Here is a 17,295-nt window from a genome sequence, read left to right on the forward strand (position 1 = left end):
TGGCAGCAGGACGAGATCGGCATGTCTCAGCTAGGTGGTGCCCCGCTTAGTACCCAAAGAGCCTCACAGGTAGTAACAAAGATAGTTTCTTTAAATACGTAGGTTTCATGAACTAACAATAAAAAAGATTATAAGTAATCGTGCATATCATATACTTGCAGAGTACGAGCCATACGCACCGGCAACGCGACCACACCGACATTGGCTACACTCCCAATGTGTTGCCTACAAATCCGAAGAGACAGAGGCGTCTGAGGGATCCTTACACTCCTGAGACTTAGTTGGTTATGTCGAACTTATGTCGAATGAATATTATCGTCTGAAACTTGTCGACTTAGTTGGTTATGTCGAACTTATGTCGAACCAATGAAAATGTTGTGTGGCAACTTGTTAACTTGCGCACAGACTTCATTTATTTGCTTCATATTCGTTTCAATGCGTCGCGGTAGCACTCGTAGTTGTTCAGCTCCCGTACAATTACAATTGAGACTGGTCAGCTTTTGTCTGTGTCCAGGTCCTGCCGCGCCGTGGACCTTGGCGCGTCAGTGCCGCGCTAAGATCGGTGGCGCGGCTGACCCTGCCACGTCACCGGTCAGCGCCCCGGTCGTCGCCACGTCATCCCTCTCGCCGCGCCACCATGCATGGCGCGGCACAGGCGTTTCGTCGCGTCAGGGAAATAGGCACGGGCAAAAGTGTTGATTTTGGAAGAAAAAAATAAAACAGCGTTAGATTTAAAATTAATTTACAAAAAGTGTTAAAAATAAAAAAATCTAGATGACAACCTTTCCAAATCTGAAGAGATATTTCTGACTTGTTTAGTTAAGATCAATCAACGTGCTATCGGCAACCATGCATTTCGTGTCTGATCACCAGTTTCAACAAATTAATTTACCCTGCCGTCTGATGCAGTTAATTTTGATGAATAACTTCCGCACTGTGCCTTCAACGTGCAGGTGCAGGGTTCTGAAAAAAACGGTTACTATTTGTGCCATGACTGACGAGCATTTGTCCACTGTCTCCGCTCTCAAAAAAAAAGAAATCCTTGCTAGAAGCTAGAAGCATGTTAAAACCAGTCCGTTTAGTTTCCAATTTCCATTTTTAGGCAGGTCCATCCTGCTCTTTTTTTTTTCTTTTCATTGCAGACGACATCAGGTCGAGTCAAATCAGTTTTTTTCGTCCGAGCCGGTCGGGTGGCTCATGAAAAACAATGATTACATTTGGTTGCCCAACTTGGCTAGAGGTTGCTCATCTTAGTTTATCTTTCTCGTGGTGAGTATACTCTATGACCTTAACTCTTTTGATCTGTGAACAAGGGAATAGGAAAATCATTCACCACTCACCAGTCACCAGGGACCATGCAAGTAACTAGTATTGAGTCTCAGTCAGTCCACCATCGTCCAGCTCCATCATCATCAAGCAGAGAAAGAAAAGGCCGAGTTTTTTTTCCACCTTCTTCAATTTTTCACCAAGCTGGGGTTGGGACACGAGTCGCGCCGTAGCCCACCACCAGAAGGCCGGCTTGCCTTTGCCAGAACCACAGCCTCTCGTCTCCCCTCTCCTCGAAAGCAACCTCGGTTCGTTCCCTTCCCTCCGGACTCCTGACTCCTGAGCCCTGAGCCTGAGCAGCTTCGCGATAAGACTATAAATCCAACGGCTCTCGCGATAAGCCAATCCTCTCCCTTCCCAGGGCCGTAGCGGCGACTGACTGGGGGCGGGCGAGGCATTCCTCCCTCTGCGCTTCGCCGGCGACGGCGACGAATAGGTGCGCCGCCCCTTTCCCTTCCGTTCCTGTCGTACGGGGCTGGGCTGGGCGATGCGCGACGCCGGGCTGCGGCCGTGCGGGGGTGACGCGGCGCCGGCGGCAGGATGGGGATTCGTTTCGTGCCGTCAGGCAGCCGCGTCTTTTCCTGTAGGCAGTGTGAGATGTTTTGTCTGTTGCTTGGTTGGGTAGCCATGTACATTTCGTCGGGAGTCCTGTTTGGCTCCAATATCACCACCATATTCTGATGTTCGTGTTCACAATCGACAGCTTTCGTTTATAGCGAGTGCTATGTGTCATCAAGCTTTCCAGGGCCTAGGGGGTGAGGTGTAGATTGAATTCAGTTTGCGCTTTGCCTGTATGAATGAACATAAGCAACTTCTTCACTTCTTCCCGAGCCTGAACATAGATCAAGAGAGCATTCTTGTTTGGTTGGTACTATGCTTGAAATGCTACTCTTGTGCAGTGAAGCAATGATGCCTTGGGCTTAAAGTCCCATGCGGTTTTCAATTTTTGTTTGGTAGGAATACTTGCTGTAGGTGGCATGCTCTATCTATTTATTTCCCACAAACATGATGGTATTAACAAGGACCTCCTTGCATTATTTTCTCTAACGACTTACCTCTGCTGCGCAGGGTTCTGAAGGGACTGAGATTCTGGATACCTCATTCCCTTGATTCAAAATGACTCCAGTGAGTCATTGCTCCGTTGGCAATATCAGCCTGTTTCACATCGGAAGCTTCAGGATCAGCCGAGAAATCCAAATAAGAAGGTTCCAGGGCTCGGCGAGGTACTCGAGAGTAGCATCGCCGTCGCCTCGGAGACTGCTGCAGCCACAGACAGCGTTCCACCTGATCAGTATCTACAAGAGAAGAAGCTGGTCCTCTGCCCAGAGGCCAAGAACCCTGTCCGCGGCGACCGTGGGGACTGATGTCACGGTGGAGGATCAAAATCCGGAAACTTCAGTTGAAAACTCTGAGGCTGCACCTGACGCCGTCGAAGCGAGCGAGCAGGCCGAGGCTAGCACGGGACAAGCTTCTTCTCCTCGCAAGTTGGGACGCAACATTCGGAAGAGCGAGATGCCTCCGCTGAATGAGGAGGATCTGGTGCCTGGTGCATCTTTTACTGGGAAGGTGATGTCTATCAAGCCATTTGGAGTTTTCGTTGACATTGGAGCATATACAGAAGGCCTTGTTCATATCTCCAGAGTAAGTGATGGGTTTGTAAAAGATATATCTTCCCTCTTCACTGTTGGACAAGAGGTGTCAGTCAGGTTGCTTGAAGCAAATAAGGAAACGAAGCGTATCTCTCTGACGATGAGGGAAGGTGATGACTACGTCAAGCCTAAAAAAGAAACACCTAAGGCTGCAAACGGTGGGCGCAGTGCCACCGCAACTCCAAGGCAAACAAGGGAAAGGCAGGAAGCCAAGGAGACGGTCGAGGCAAAGTATGTACCAGGGCAGTCTCTGAATGGCACTGTGAAAAGTACGACGAGAGCAGGGACATTTGTGACATTGCCTGATGGGAGTGAAGGATTCCTTCCCAGAGAAGAGGAAGCACTGGCATTGTTTACCCTTATTGGACAATCTGCAATGGAAGTTGGTAAACAGATAAGGGTTAAAGTACTGAATGTAGCACAAGGTCAGGCCACTTTGACAATGAAACGGGTGGAAGATGATGAAGACGATCTGAAGACGCTAAACATGGAGCTTAAGCGGGACTGGTCCAGAGGGACCAATGCGTTCGAGTTGGCTTTCCGTAGGAACAAGGAGATCTCTGCATTCTTGGATCAGAGGGAAAAGACAAATGTGCCGGAAGTACAAGCAGCTGCTGAGGAAAGTAGCAAAGAATTGAGCTCTGTGTCAGAAGTAGCAACTGGTGTTCCTGCTCCTGTATCTGATCCCTCTTCTCAGGTGGGAATCGAGGATTCTAGTTCTGTGGCAACTGCTGCTGAGGACCAAACTGTAGAATCTGAAAGCTCACCTGTAATTAGTGTTGAACTGTCCTCCAACGGGGTCCCAGATAGCACTAGTGTGTCTTCAGTTTCAGAAACTGCGGAGAAACCTGCTGAACCTGAAGAATCTTCAGCAGTTGAAGAGGTCCTTGTAACTGCAAGTAGCGAGGTGGAGAAAGAACCAGCTGCTGCTGCTACTGGAGTTGCACAAACAAGCACCACAACAGGTCTGTAGTAATTTTATCAGTGAGTCAGTGATGGTATCCCCTAAAGGCTTTGACATGCAATATTCTGATAAGCCATGCCTTATCTGTAAAAGCCTCTTGAAGAAGCAACGCTGCCTAATTAGAATAGAATAGGGGATGCTATAATAGATTGCAAGAAACCTGTTTAAGCTACTGTTTTTTTCCAGTTACTCATTTTAATTTTTTGTTACATGGTTGTTTCACACATTGGTACCAATCCTTGAGTTCTGCCCCTGGTAGCCAAAAGGGTTGATCTGATTGTTATTTTTTTTGTCTCTACAAGATCATACATAGTTCATTTTCATCTCACCTTCTAATGTATTCTTTAGATCAATCATTTCTCCACATTTGCAAATATTTTTTTCTTTGATTTATGTTTCTTGTGACATGTCAGCTGCATAGTTTTGCTCATACTATTTTTATAAGACAAAAACATGTTACTTGTCTGCTGACGCTTTAAATGGAGGCAAGACTGACTTCCTGATGGTATATGAAGTTGTTATGTGGCTGCTAGGATTGAGAGGGAGAGAGCTGAGGGAGAGGCAGCGTCTGGCGGGCTACAGTACCGGCGTTGCTACAGTAAAACGGGTACAGTCGCGGCCATAATTGTGGCGGCTGGGGCTGCGAGGGAGGCAGGAGGCCGGCTGGGGGCCTTGCCCACGGCCGAGCAAGAGGGAAGGGATTTCTTTCTTAATTCTTGCTTCCTTAGATTAATACATCTCCTCTCCTTATATAGAGAGGTTTACTTGACTCACAAGCAAGGCTTACTTGACCCTTAAGCAAGCGACCCTTATCTCTAATTAACCCTAACACTAGCGGGCTATACCGCCAGTCCAGGCCCAATAGGCTCATGACGTACTCTAAGAGAAGTCCTATAGCTTGGCCTACCACAGTGTTTCTTGAAATAAGTAATTGCTTGGTTCAAAATTTTATTTCTGTCGATTTTTGTTAATTGGACAATGTAACCCTGAAACATAATTCTGTAACTTGTCTATTGAATTTGTGCCAATTAAGAGTGATAATAAAGTCTTGCATCTTGATTTTTCATTTCTTATAATTACTTCAATCTCCTTTGTGGACATGCTGTACCCTGCATTTTCCTTAGCAAAAGTTCACCGCATATTGCAATTTGTTGACAAACCATTGCTAAGACAGCACAAGGAAGATTTTGATAATCTTTTCTGCACTTGAGCAGCCATTATTTCTCCTGCCCTTGTCAAGCAATTGCGCGAGGCAACTGGAGCAGGCATGATGGACTGCAAAAAGGCTCTTGCTGAAACAGCAGGTGACATTGATAAAGCTCAAGAATTCCTACGAAAGAAAGGGTTGGCGGCTGCTGACAAGAGGGCCGGCAGAGCAACAGCTGAGGGAAGAGTTGGCTCTTACATACATGACAGCAGAATCGGGGTCCTTATTGAAGTGAATTGTGAGACTGACTTTGTGTCCCGAGGCGACATCTTCAAAGAGTTAGTTGATGATCTTGCCATGCAAGTTGCTGCCTGCCCTCAAGTACAGTACATCTCTATTGATGACGTCCCTGAGGAGTTTGTGAAGAAGGAGACCGAGCTGGAGATGCAGAGGGAGGACCTTTTGTCAAAGCCCGGGCAGATTCGGGCTAAGATCGTTGAAGGGCGTGTAAAGAAGAGGCTTGGAGAATTTGCATTGTTTGAACAGCCATTCATCAAGAATGACAAGGTCACAATAAGTGAGTGGCTGAAGCAAACTATAGCTACAACCGGAGAGAATATGAAGGTCAAGAGATTTGCCCGATACAACCTAGGTGAAGGGTTGGAGAAGAAAAGCCAGGATTTTGCTGCTGAAGTTGCAGCCCAGACAGCAGTGAAGGCTCCTCCATCTGCTCCTCCAAAGGATGACAAGCCTGCTGAAACAACAGAATCCGCCGAGAAGTAATCTCCCTCCTCATGCTTTTTCATTCCTTTGTGCTCATGTTTATGAGTGTGCGCACAAGATGTGCATCAGTGTGTGTTTAGGCATTTCTAACTGAAAACTACACTGTTATGCCTCTTAGAGACAACACCACTTACATTTGACACACATGTTTCCAGGAAGCCGGCTGTTGCAGTTTCAGCTTCATTGGTAAAGCAACTCCGAAATGAAACCGGTGCTGGTATGATGGACTGCAAGAAAGCTCTGGCTGAGTCTGATGGTGACCTTCAGAAGGCTCAGGAGTTCCTCAGGAAGAAGGGCCTCTCATCTGCAGACAAGAAATCTTCTCGGCTAGCTGCTGAAGGACTGATTGGCTCCTACATCCACGACAACCGCATCGGATGCATGATTGAGGTCAACTCCGAGACCGACTTTGTGGCTCGCAACGAGAAGTTCAAGGAGCTTGTGAACGACCTCGCGATGCAAGTGGTGGCATGTCCACAGGTCGACTATGTCTCGGTGGAGGACATCCCACAGAGCATCATCAGCAAAGAGAAGGAGATTGAGATGCAGAGGGACGACCTGCAGTCAAAACCCGAGAACATCAGGGAGAAGATCGTCGAAGGGCGGATAGCAAAGAGGCTCGGAGTGATGGCCCTCCTGGAGCAGCCCTATATCAAGGATGACAGCAAGACAGTGAAGGATCTCGTGAAGGAGATGATCGCCTCGCTTGGGGAGAACATCAAGGTGCGGAGGTTTGTCCGGTACACCCTGGGTGAGAACTGAGTGGTGTGTGGCGGTGATCTTATTCAGAGTCCTGACATGGGAAGTTGGGCACATTTTGGTTCAAGGAGGTGCATAGCTGTTGTTAGTCTGTACTCAGTTCCATCTGTAATTCCGTATCACCTGTTACTGCTGTTCCTGGTTCAAAAGAGTGAACTTTAGTACTTTGTAGATGATATAAGATGGTTCAGTATGTCCATCAAAGCATTACAACATTACGGCAAATTAAATTTTGTATCTTTTCCTGTGCTTCGTTTCAAATTTTCTTGCAATCCTTCATTTTACAACAGATGGGGTTCTCTTTGTACCAGATGTGAGGGGTAAGTCAGTGGGCTGTGCCTGTGCATGCATCAGTTATACTGTTTAGCAACTTGTAATGCACTGTAAATGCTGAATTCTGCTTTTCTCAATCATGTTGCCCTTATTGACCTTTGCTGTGCACCTCGTTCTGAAATAGGCCTAGTTTGATGTCAGGAAATTACGTTTTATTCAGGCATCGAGCATTTCTGAATATTTCTGGAGAGGGTCGATGCGCCTTCTTCAAAACATCATTGAATTGTAGTATCGTCTTGGCCAATGTCAAGTCTCGCTCATGTGGTTCCATGAAGGCCACGTTCATCGTCAGCAGGCAGTGACGTGCAGGCAGATTACTTCTTCCCGGCGTGCCACCGAGTATGAGGATCTGGAATCATGTTTTTCAATGCTATGGATTCAGTTCAAATTTGTAACGACTGTTTTGGTCAAAATGCAAACCCATCCTGACCCCTGCGTCGCCCGTATGGGCGGCTCGGGCGGAGCCCCTCACCCCCCACCGCCAGGCCTCCCCCTCCCCACCCCCGTCCCCTCGCCGCCGCCGGAGCGTGCCACCGATGGCCGATGGCCACAAGGAGGGCGGCGGCGGGGCGTTTTCTGGCAGCGCGAGCAACTATGGCGGGGTGGTGGCGGCGGCGCTGCCGCCTCCGCCCTCTAGTGGTTCCGGCGTCCGCTGGTCGGGGTCTGCGCGGATCCAGTGCCCCCCGGCGTGGATCTATGGCGGCGCGGCTACGGCGACGACCAAGGCCAGGGCGTCGATGCGGGCGCGGCAGTGGCTGCGGCATAGGCCCGTGCGCCTGCACGGGCGTGGCGGCAAGGCTGCTCCGGCTCCCTTTCCTCCAGATCTGGCCATCCCGCGGCTGCAGCTGCTGCCACCCATGCGGATCTGGCCGGAACTCGCTGGTGCGGGCGGTGATGCGGTCGATGTGGCGTGGGGCGACGGTGGAGGGCAGGGGTGGCGTGACTTCAAGGCTCTCTATTTTGGTTGTGCTGGATGTGGGCAAGCACCGGCGAAAGCCATGTCGGATCTGCCGGCAAGACGACGGCGACGCCTTCGGGCGTCGTCTTCCTCCTTGGAGGCGTTGTCATGGTGTTTTCCCGCTTCGGCCGCCTGCAGAGGTGCGTCGGCTGTGCCGTGGTGGCGTGGACGACAACGGCTTGCTTGGATGAGTCCCAGTGCCGCCGTGGTGGTGTGGCTGGCAGTAGCCAAGCAGGGACACCAGTGGTGCCATGGTGGCGTGGCTGGTGGAACCTGGCTGCTGCTTCAAGGCCAAGAGGTTGTGGCTCGGCGCGGCGCGAGGAAGGCATCAAGGGGGCCGCGGAGGTGTTTGTATGGTGGCAGCGAGTGGGCAGCAAGGCCCGGCGACAGAAACGAAGTGGAGGCTCATGTCGATGACCTAATCCAACCGAGCGGAGTTTTTATTTCCATTGAGGCTTGTGTCGATGTCCCAATCTGACCGGGCTTGACTGGGTGAGGAGAAGGCCAAGGTGGTGAGCTGTGTCTCTGAAAGCTTTGTGTTCGTGCACGTGGTGCAGCTGAGATTCCGGTGGCGGCGAGACGAAGGTGAAGTTAATGGAGCAACTCGGTGGTACCAAGTCACCCCGACGGCAAAGCAAGCCCGGATCCTCGGAGAGTCTAGCAGCAAGAGTGGCGAGGTCCCCGTGCGCTTTAAGGTGGTGTGTCCGAGGAGTGGTGTGCGGTGGTGGATGTGGCGAGGCCCCCACGCGTTTGAGTTGCCTTGGAGGTCTAGGATCCGGTGCGGTGTTTCGGTCGTTTGGTGTGTAAGGTGCAGCAGCGGTACTTCGGCGAGGGGTCCTGCATGGCGATGGCCTCTTCGGTGTGGTGCGGTGGGCTTCTCTTCTTACTTCTTCCAACACATGGCCGTGGTTGGGAGATTGACGATCATGTGCGCATGACCTGAAGACAACGACGTCATGGTGGGGGAGTTGTGGTACCTTCACGGCTTGCAGCGGACTGCGACGGCTAGTTCTGCATGGCAGCGACTGGTTGGCGTGGTCGTCGGTAACGATGGCGCTTGTGAGGGCTACTTTTCAGCTCTACCCTTGGTTTGTGGGGGTGCGGCGTGGAGAACTGTTTGGAGTTGAGTGGAGTTGGTGTGCCCGTGTTATGTCTCAATCCAACCGGCAGTTGTTGAGTCCGAGTGCTGTTGTGTGGCGCAGGTTGAGGTACCGGTCCAACTGGCCGCTTTCTTTTTCTGAGCTTTGTTGTTGTCATAGTTTTCTTCCATTTGTTGTTTTGCCCAGTTTGGGTTTACTTCTGCTTTTTAATACAATTGGCAGCTCTTCTGTCTGATTCGTTTAAAAAAATTGCAAACCGAGCCTGTTTCAACTTCAGTCAAATTTCTTCACTTGAAAAGCTGCCATGCTAGTCCAGTTGGTTAGTAGTTCTGGAGGCACCTCTCAGGTCTTGAGTTCGAACTCCCATGAGAGCGAATTTTAGGCTGAGAGTAAAAAAAATCCCCCCGCTCGCCCCAGGCCAAAGCATAGGTTAAGAGATAGTCCTTCTCACGGGTGGCGGCTCTCCGTGTATGGATGTGGCGGAAGTTTGGAAATTTTCTCGGTCTGTGAGCCTCTTCTTAGTCACAGTACCGTAAGGGGTGGTCATGACCCCCGAAGGCCGACTCTTTTTTTCTTGAAAAGCTAGAACGAGTGTGACTGCATAATTGTGCGACTTTGTACCTACCGTGAGCGCACACACACAAAAAAGGTTCAAAATTCTTCTATTCCAAAGCTGTTCTGCCGTGATGTCTTCAAGGGTGAGGCGGGTCTAGCAGTCTTCACAAACAATTCATCAGCTCAAATTCAAACTGGTACAAGGATTTGGATCAATTTCTATCACAAAATATGCCTATCGCCCTGAGCCCCTGACACTGACTCAATCGAAGGCGGTCTTCAGCAAACTGAACAAGAGCCATCTTTTTATTTATTTTTAATCCTTTTTTATTTAATATTTTAATAATGATCGTTTCTAAAAATATCTTGCGGATTTGGCCTTTTTGTCACGCCAGTGGGGCTAGCGCGACCATATAACGCTATCACGCTACATGCGTTGGCGCAACAAGATGTGCCACGTTGGACGGCGTTTTTGACGTGGAAAACCTTAGTTGCGCTACTCCCATTGGTCCGACAGTTCAGTCTTGTCACGCCACCGGAAGTAGCGTGGCAAAACTGAATTTTCAAACAATCATAACTCTTCAATACGACGCCAGATGAAGATGTTTTTATATAAAAATGGTAGATTCATCTACAACTTTCTAATTTTGAAGTTTTTCAATTAAGGACATTAAAATGCTTAAAAAATTATATAAGATTTCAGCAGCATAATAATCGCGTACTAGCGCTTATCGTATTAGAAAAATAATATCTTTTTTAAAAGGTGCCACATAAAGATACTTTTTATATAAAAATTATAGCTCTCAATGCGATCTACAACTCTATAGTTTTAAGATTTTACATTTGAAGTTGTTAAGATGCACGAAAAAATAATATAAAGTTTCAGTTGCATATTAATCGAGATACTTTATATTATTTTCTCGAGCATCTAACAACTTCAAATGTAAAAACTTAAAACTATTAAATTATAGATCACACTAAAAGCTACAACTTTAATATAAAATGCATCTTTATTTGATACCTTATAGAAAAGATATTATTTTTCTAATACGATAAGCGTCATTACGCGATCATTATACTGCTGAAATCTTATATAATTTTTTTGAGAATCTTAACATTTTTCAATGAAAAAACTCAAAATTAGAAAGTTGTAGATCTCATCGAGATCTATAATTTTTATATAGAAATCATCTTCATTCGACATCATATTGAAGAGTTATGATTTTTCAAAAATTCAGTCTCATCGTGCCACTGCCGGTGGCGCCATAATACTGAAATGCCATGCCGGCGGGGCGCGACAAGTGTTCGAAACGCCGTCGAACGTCACACATCTTGTCGTGCCGACGCACGTGTCGCGATAGACTGGCGCGACCAAAGGGACCGATCTAAATTTTTTTTTGAGCGGTTATTATTAAAATATTTAATAAAAATGATTAAAATATAAAAATTCTTCCATAGAAGACCGGCCGAGGGCGAAGCAAGAGGAGAGGCCGCCGCCATGGACACTGAGACTGAGAGGAAGGCGGCGGTGGTCGAGGAGACGAGGGAGTGGTGCGTCGCTCTCCCCAAGGTGGAGCTCCACGCGCACCTCAACGGCTCCGTCCGCAATTCCACCCTTCTGTCAGTGCTCCGCTCCGCACCGCCCCCCACCCATCTCCCCCTCTCTCCCCTGGCCTCCCGGTTCTTGATTTTTACCCACCGGTAGGGGTAGCTTAGCTCCTCCAGGTTCTTGATTCGATGCTAGAGCAGCGCCAATCCATGACTTCAGCCAATCCTTGGGCAACATCTGTAGTCTGTTCCATGACAATTATGATTTTGTGACAAAGTTTGGGAGAGGAACTTGCTAGGAAATTGGTGGCTCGAATCTGATCTTGTTTACCAGCAAGCAAATCTGGTTTGCTTGCAAACTGTGAGATTGTAGGCATTGTAGCTTTTTAGGAAGCAGGGCATACAGTAGCAGTGTGCAGACATGTGGACTCATTGCATTGTATTAACGTGAGGGCTCATGTAGGTGAGAACCTTTGCTTGTTTTGATGACAAAAGAAAATTTCTAATGGAGCTTTTGGTTCACACAAATCACAGATGACTTGACCTCCTTGAAAATGACCTTATTAGTTATTACTTATATATGAGATAATTGAAGATAGGTCTCAAAATTATGTTTGTCGTTGGAGTAAACAAATGTGCCATGTGTTACATGGTTGGCTAGTTCAACTAAGACATTACATGTTTACAGAGATGCTCTGTTTCCCCTTTTTTCTATTTCTTTTACAAAATATTCAGATCCTTTAGTGAGTGCAATGCTAGTTCACAGGTTGGTTCTTTTTGTTTGAATATGTAATTCTAGGCTCTAGCTATTTATATTTGGACTAAACAGCTTACATACCATTTAAAACACCTATGCTTATTTTCTGGAGAATATATTGGCAATATTATGCTTAGCATATTATAAGTTTTACCAATGTTCTCTCCTTTCTGGACATCATATTATCATTATTAACATACAAAGTTGACCTTTCAAGTGGTAAATTTGAACAGAGAACTTGCAAAACAGCTAGGTGACAAAGGAGTCATTGTCTTCGAAGATGTTAAGGATGTGATCATGAAGAGTTAGTGTCCAATTCCCTTGAAATTGTTTTCTAATACAGTTACTAATATAAATTGTATCAAAACTCTTATATGGAATCTTGGTACTTTTGCTTTACAATCGCAATATGTATACGAGGCTTCTAACTGTGTCTTCAAGTGATAAACGTTAAACAGGTGATAGGTCTCTTCCAGAGTGTTTCAAGCTTTTTGACCTGTTTCATATACTTACAACTGACCATGATACAGTAACAAGGGTTGCTAAGGAGGTATCTACCATTATGATTACAAGATTGCATTTTTTTTGTATTACCGTTGTACACTCAGTTACTTATTAAATTAACCCAGACAAAATTAACAGGTTGTGGAAGATTTTGCTGCAGAGAATGTTGTATATTTGGAAATAAGAACAACACCTAAGGTACTACTTTTTTTTTTGCGTATTTTGTGCAATTTTCTAAGCAATACGACAATATTGTGAATCGTTTTATGATTTTTCTTTTGCTCACATATCGTCCAGAACAATGAAGCAAAGGGGATGACCAAGAGGTCTTACATGGATGCTGTTATTAAAGGTCTGAAAGAAGTTGAAGCTGTTGATGTCGCATTATTTGATTCTAATTTCAGAACAAATGAAACACTAAATTCTAAGCTGTTGGATGGTGATGCAAAGAAAAAGAAGATATATGTTAGGCTCCTTCTTAGTATTGATCGCCGTGAGACAACTTCGGCTGCAATGGATACCGTATGTTAATATTTTTCACACCAACCAATATTCTGAACTAATACAGGCGGGGCCTATTGAGAATCTGCACAAATCATTTATTTCTCTTGGTCAGGTTAATTTAGCCATGGAAATGAAGGACCAAGGTGTCATAGGCATCGATCTTTCTGGCAATCCAGTTGTGGGGGAATGGTAAAAGCATTTTTCATCTGGCTAAAACTAGTTGGAAACGTGCTAAATATCTATGTGCTTATATGCCTCGACATTGCAACATTTTATGTAGGGAAACATACTTGCCTGCCCTACAACATGCTAAAAATCTTGGAATCCCCATTACAATTCACTGTGGAGAGGTTTGGGAAAACATGCCATCAACTCCAAAACCACTCTTTCCTTATAGATCTTTATTTGGTTGCAGCAACATTTGTAAATCTTTCCCTATACTATTTGACCAACAAAGCAAAGATTAGTGACAATAGGTAGCAAATCGGAAGGAAATCCAAGCAGTGCTGGACTTCTTCCCTCAGAGGTTGGGTCATGTATGCTGTCTGAATGATGTAGAATGGGAGAAGCTCAAGTCTCTTATGATTCCGGTAAACTTATTTTTATCCATTGCATGTCTAATGGTCAATTAGGTGTGACATGTAAATATGCTTAACTCAAAAGACAAAATGCAGGTCGAGATATGTTTAACTTCAAATGTTATGACAGGAGGTGCTCCTTCCCTAGAGCTTCATCACTTTGGTTGGTCCCTAGACTTACAGAACTCAAAAGTTCATATCAAGAATCATCATCTTCTCAGCACTGAATTTTGCCATACTGAAATTGTGCAGCTGACCTCTATAATGCAAAGCACCCTCTGTCCCTGTGCACAGATGATTCTGGACTGTTCTCAACAAGCCTCTCAAATGAGTATTACCTTGTTGCAACGACTTTCGGTATGCCCTCTACTACTTGCAAATAAGGATCCGTTTCTGATTCAGACCTGACTGACACGCATGCTTTTGGTAGGTCTCAGCAAGTCCGAGCTGTTTCAGCTAGCCCAGGATGCAGCACAGTTTGTTTTTGCTGATGATGTGGTGAAGAAGTCTCTGAAGGAGGTGTTCAAGCATGCTGAGAAGGGACTACTCATGCAGGATGAACTTGCTGCACCAAACTAACGTGTGTGTCCGTTATTAGATCAGTATGTATCAACCCAATTGTATGATTTATGGTGCAAAGAAATGTACTGGCTGTGTAACCTCGTTTATGTACCCTTTTTCAAAATCTTATTAGAAGAAGAATCATAGTAATATTCCTTAAAAAAAGAATCACAGTAATGATTATTATTAACGTAATTCCATACATTTCTTTGCTATTTGGTATATAGAAGGAAACTTCGACTCTTCGACGGGCCGGCCCAATTATACATCTCAAACTAACATGGGCTTATTCTGTCGAGGGGGGCGAACCAGACTAGGCCACCAACGGGCCCAAACAAGCCCACTTCCTCCCCTGGTCCGTATCCGTATCGTCCCCAGCTTCATCGAGTATACGGCAACCGGCAATTCGCCGATTCACTTTTCGGCGCAAGATGATCGACATGACCGGATAAATAGACTTTCCTGTTCTCTATTGCAGGCCGATCTATCTGCATAGAAGGAGGTCAGAGGACGTTGAAAAGGATAAAATAAGGTAAGGCGATGGGACCGGATGATATTTCAATTGAGGTGTGGAGATACTTTGGTGACATAGCTATAGTATGGCTAACCAAGCTGTTCAACCATATTTTTCGATCGAACAAGATGTCTGATGAGTGGAGGAGAAGTATATTGGTACCGATCTACGAGAATAAAGGGAATATTCAAAGTTGTACTAATTACTGGGGAATTAAGTTAATGAGCTATACTATGAAGCTATGGGAGAGAGTTATCGAGCATCGCTTGAGAGCAATAATACGGGTCTCTATGAACCAATTTGGTTTCATGTCCAGAAGGTCAACCATGGAAGCTATTTTTTTAATAAGACAAGTTATGGAGCGGTATAGGGAGAAGAAGGACTACACATGATTTTTATTAACTTGGAGAAGGCTTATGATAAAATATCAAAAAATGTTATGTGGTGGGCTTTGGACAAACATAAAATTCCAACGAAGTACGTCGGACTCATTAAGGGCATATACAACAATGTTGTGACTAAGTTCGAATAAGTGGTGGAGACACGGATGACTTCCCGATTAGGATAGGACTTCATCAAGGGTTAGCTTTGAGCCCTTATTTGTTTGCCTTAGTGATGGATGAGGTCACAAGGGACATACTATGGGATATCCCTTGGTGTATGCTTTTCGCGGACGATGTAGTGCTAGTTGATGAAAGTCGGACATGAGTGAATCAAAAACTAAAGTTATGGCGGGAGACTTTGGAGTCCAAATGTTTTAGACTTAGTAGAACTAAAACTGAGTATATGAGATGTAACTTCGGCACTACTACTCGGGAGGAGGAAGATATTAGTTTGAAAGGTCAAGTAGTGCCTAGGAAGGATATCTTTCGATATTTAGGATCAATGCTATAGAGAGACGGAGATATTGATGAAGATATTAGCCATAGAATCAAAGCAGGGTGGATAAAGTGGCGGCAAGCATCTGGTGTCCTATGTGACAAAAGGGTACCACAGAAGATAAAAGGTAAGTTTTATAGGACAACGATTAGACATGATATATTGTATGATGCAGAATGTTGACCTACGAAAAGACGACATTTTCAACATGTCGGGTACCTTAGAACGGGGTACCCCGAGCGAACATCAAAGAGGTCACTTAAGTCCCATCAAGAAACAAAACAAGAAGGTAAGCCGTGGGCCCCTCACCCGCCACGTCCAAGCCCACCAGGCCCTCTGCTTCACCTCGAGCCTCGCGCAGGAGGTCTCGACGTCCTGACGCGATCTCCGCCTCGCGCGAGGCTCTCCACAGGCGACCTCGGCAGGGAACGCAATCTCCGCCTCGCGCGAGGCTCCCCACGGAAGGCCTCGGCAGGGGGTGTATTCTCCGTGTCGCGCGAGGCCTCTCACAGAAGGCCTCGGCAAGGAGTCCGATCTCCGTCTCGCGCGAGGCCTCATTCTTCGTGTCGCTCGAGGCCAGTTCGTCCACGGCCCGTCGCCCGCCCGCCTCGGCTGACCTTTCCGACAGCACGTCATGTCTCATTAATACTTCAACCGCTCTCGCACTCTCAGCCGGACGATGGCTCGACGCCACAGAATGGCCGACGGGACCTGAGGTCGCATCAACGCCATACCAGCTAGGACAGGGCACGGCGGGGATTACCGGCCATTGTGTTCTGACGCTGTGCCCACGATCAGCACCCATACTACACTGTGTCCTGCGATCCCCGCCTCGAAAACAACATCGCACAGACAACTTGGCCCGAGTCATCACCACCTCCAAGCCGACGCACTGGGTCAGCCGCCCACTCGAGGCCTTGGCACTGTACACCAAGGTCTCGGCTATCTTGGGGTTTGTGCCTGCCGAGACCCCCCCACTGCGGTGCGGCCTCGGCGCCGGTCAAGCCTCGACCTCGCGCACAGTTCGTCCACGGTGATTTACACGTCCTCCACCGCACCCACTCTGAGGTAATCCCGGGGCTCCCACGACGCACAGGGTCGGATGGGACTACCACGCCACCCTAGTGCTCCAAGGATGGACCACTCCAACGACCACGCCGCCACAGGAACAGGCACAGGGCTCAGACATGCCACCCCTGTTGGTACGATGCCGTGTAGTTAGCACATGTACTGTCCTTGTCCTCCCTTCAGCTATAAAAGGAGAGGACTTGGGCCACTTAGAAAGGAGGAGGAACACATTGTAACACACACATCCAAGCCACCTGAGAGCAACGTCTCAGACGACCCACATGACACCCTACCGAGACCTAGGACTAGCTCCCTCTCTCCCCTAGCTTGTAACCCCCTACTATAAGCACTTCGGTGCAAAGAATACAAGATCGATCTCTCAGACTAGACGTAGGGCATTGATTGCCTGAACCAGTATAAACCTTGTGTCTCTTTGCATCACCATCCAGAATCAGGAGCACGCAGTTCAAATTCACTAGTTGGTTGAGGACCCCCCTGGTCCGAAACACCGACAGTTGGCGCACCAGGTAGGGGCATCTGCGTGTCAGTTTCGTCATCCCAACAGGTCCCAGATGGCAGACCCTGTATGACCATTGCGTTTCGGCACGGTGGTTTGGTTTGGGAGCCTAGCATTCATGTCCCTAGGGCATGAGTACGACATGGTACTCCTCACCCCTCGAGCCCCACCAACCGATGATGAAGTCACGCACCGGCAGCCCAGGCGCAGGCGGCGCCTGGGCGGCCGCTCTCACCGCGCTCGCCAGACACGACGCGAGCAAGACCACCCTGACGCTACGCGAATCCAGGG

General features: G+C 47.2%; 2 protein-coding genes across 2 annotated transcripts; both read left to right on the top strand.

Annotated features, from left to right (window-relative positions):
• The first annotated feature begins 1,569 nt into the window (after positions 1-1,569).
• LOC136550538 (polyprotein of EF-Ts, chloroplastic-like) lies at positions 1,570-6,876 on the top strand. Its single transcript, XM_066542141.1, has 4 exons — positions 1,570-1,762; positions 2,395-3,940; positions 5,154-5,865; positions 6,025-6,876. Exons 2-4 carry the CDS (start codon positions 2,443-2,445, stop codon positions 6,629-6,631), a joined length of 2,817 nt encoding a protein of 938 aa, XP_066398238.1. The 5' UTR covers positions 1,570-1,762; positions 2,395-2,442; the 3' UTR covers positions 6,632-6,876.
• Positions 6,877-11,022: 4,146 nt separating this feature from the next.
• Positions 11,023-14,204, top strand: LOC136552862 (N6-mAMP deaminase-like). Its single transcript, XM_066544433.1, has 11 exons — positions 11,023-11,194; positions 12,113-12,183; positions 12,338-12,429; positions 12,522-12,581; positions 12,681-12,905; positions 13,000-13,076; positions 13,168-13,237; positions 13,364-13,477; positions 13,562-13,628; positions 13,718-13,822; positions 13,896-14,204. Exons 1-11 carry the CDS (start codon positions 11,073-11,075, stop codon positions 14,042-14,044), a joined length of 1,152 nt encoding a protein of 383 aa, XP_066400530.1. The 5' UTR covers positions 11,023-11,072; the 3' UTR covers positions 14,045-14,204.
• Positions 14,205-17,295: the final 3,091 nt, after the last annotated feature.

The sequence above is a fragment of the Miscanthus floridulus genome, chromosome 4 (genome assembly GCF_019320115.1).
Source record: "Miscanthus floridulus cultivar M001 chromosome 4, ASM1932011v1, whole genome shotgun sequence".
Lineage (NCBI taxonomy): Eukaryota > Viridiplantae > Streptophyta > Magnoliopsida > Poales > Poaceae > Miscanthus > Miscanthus floridulus.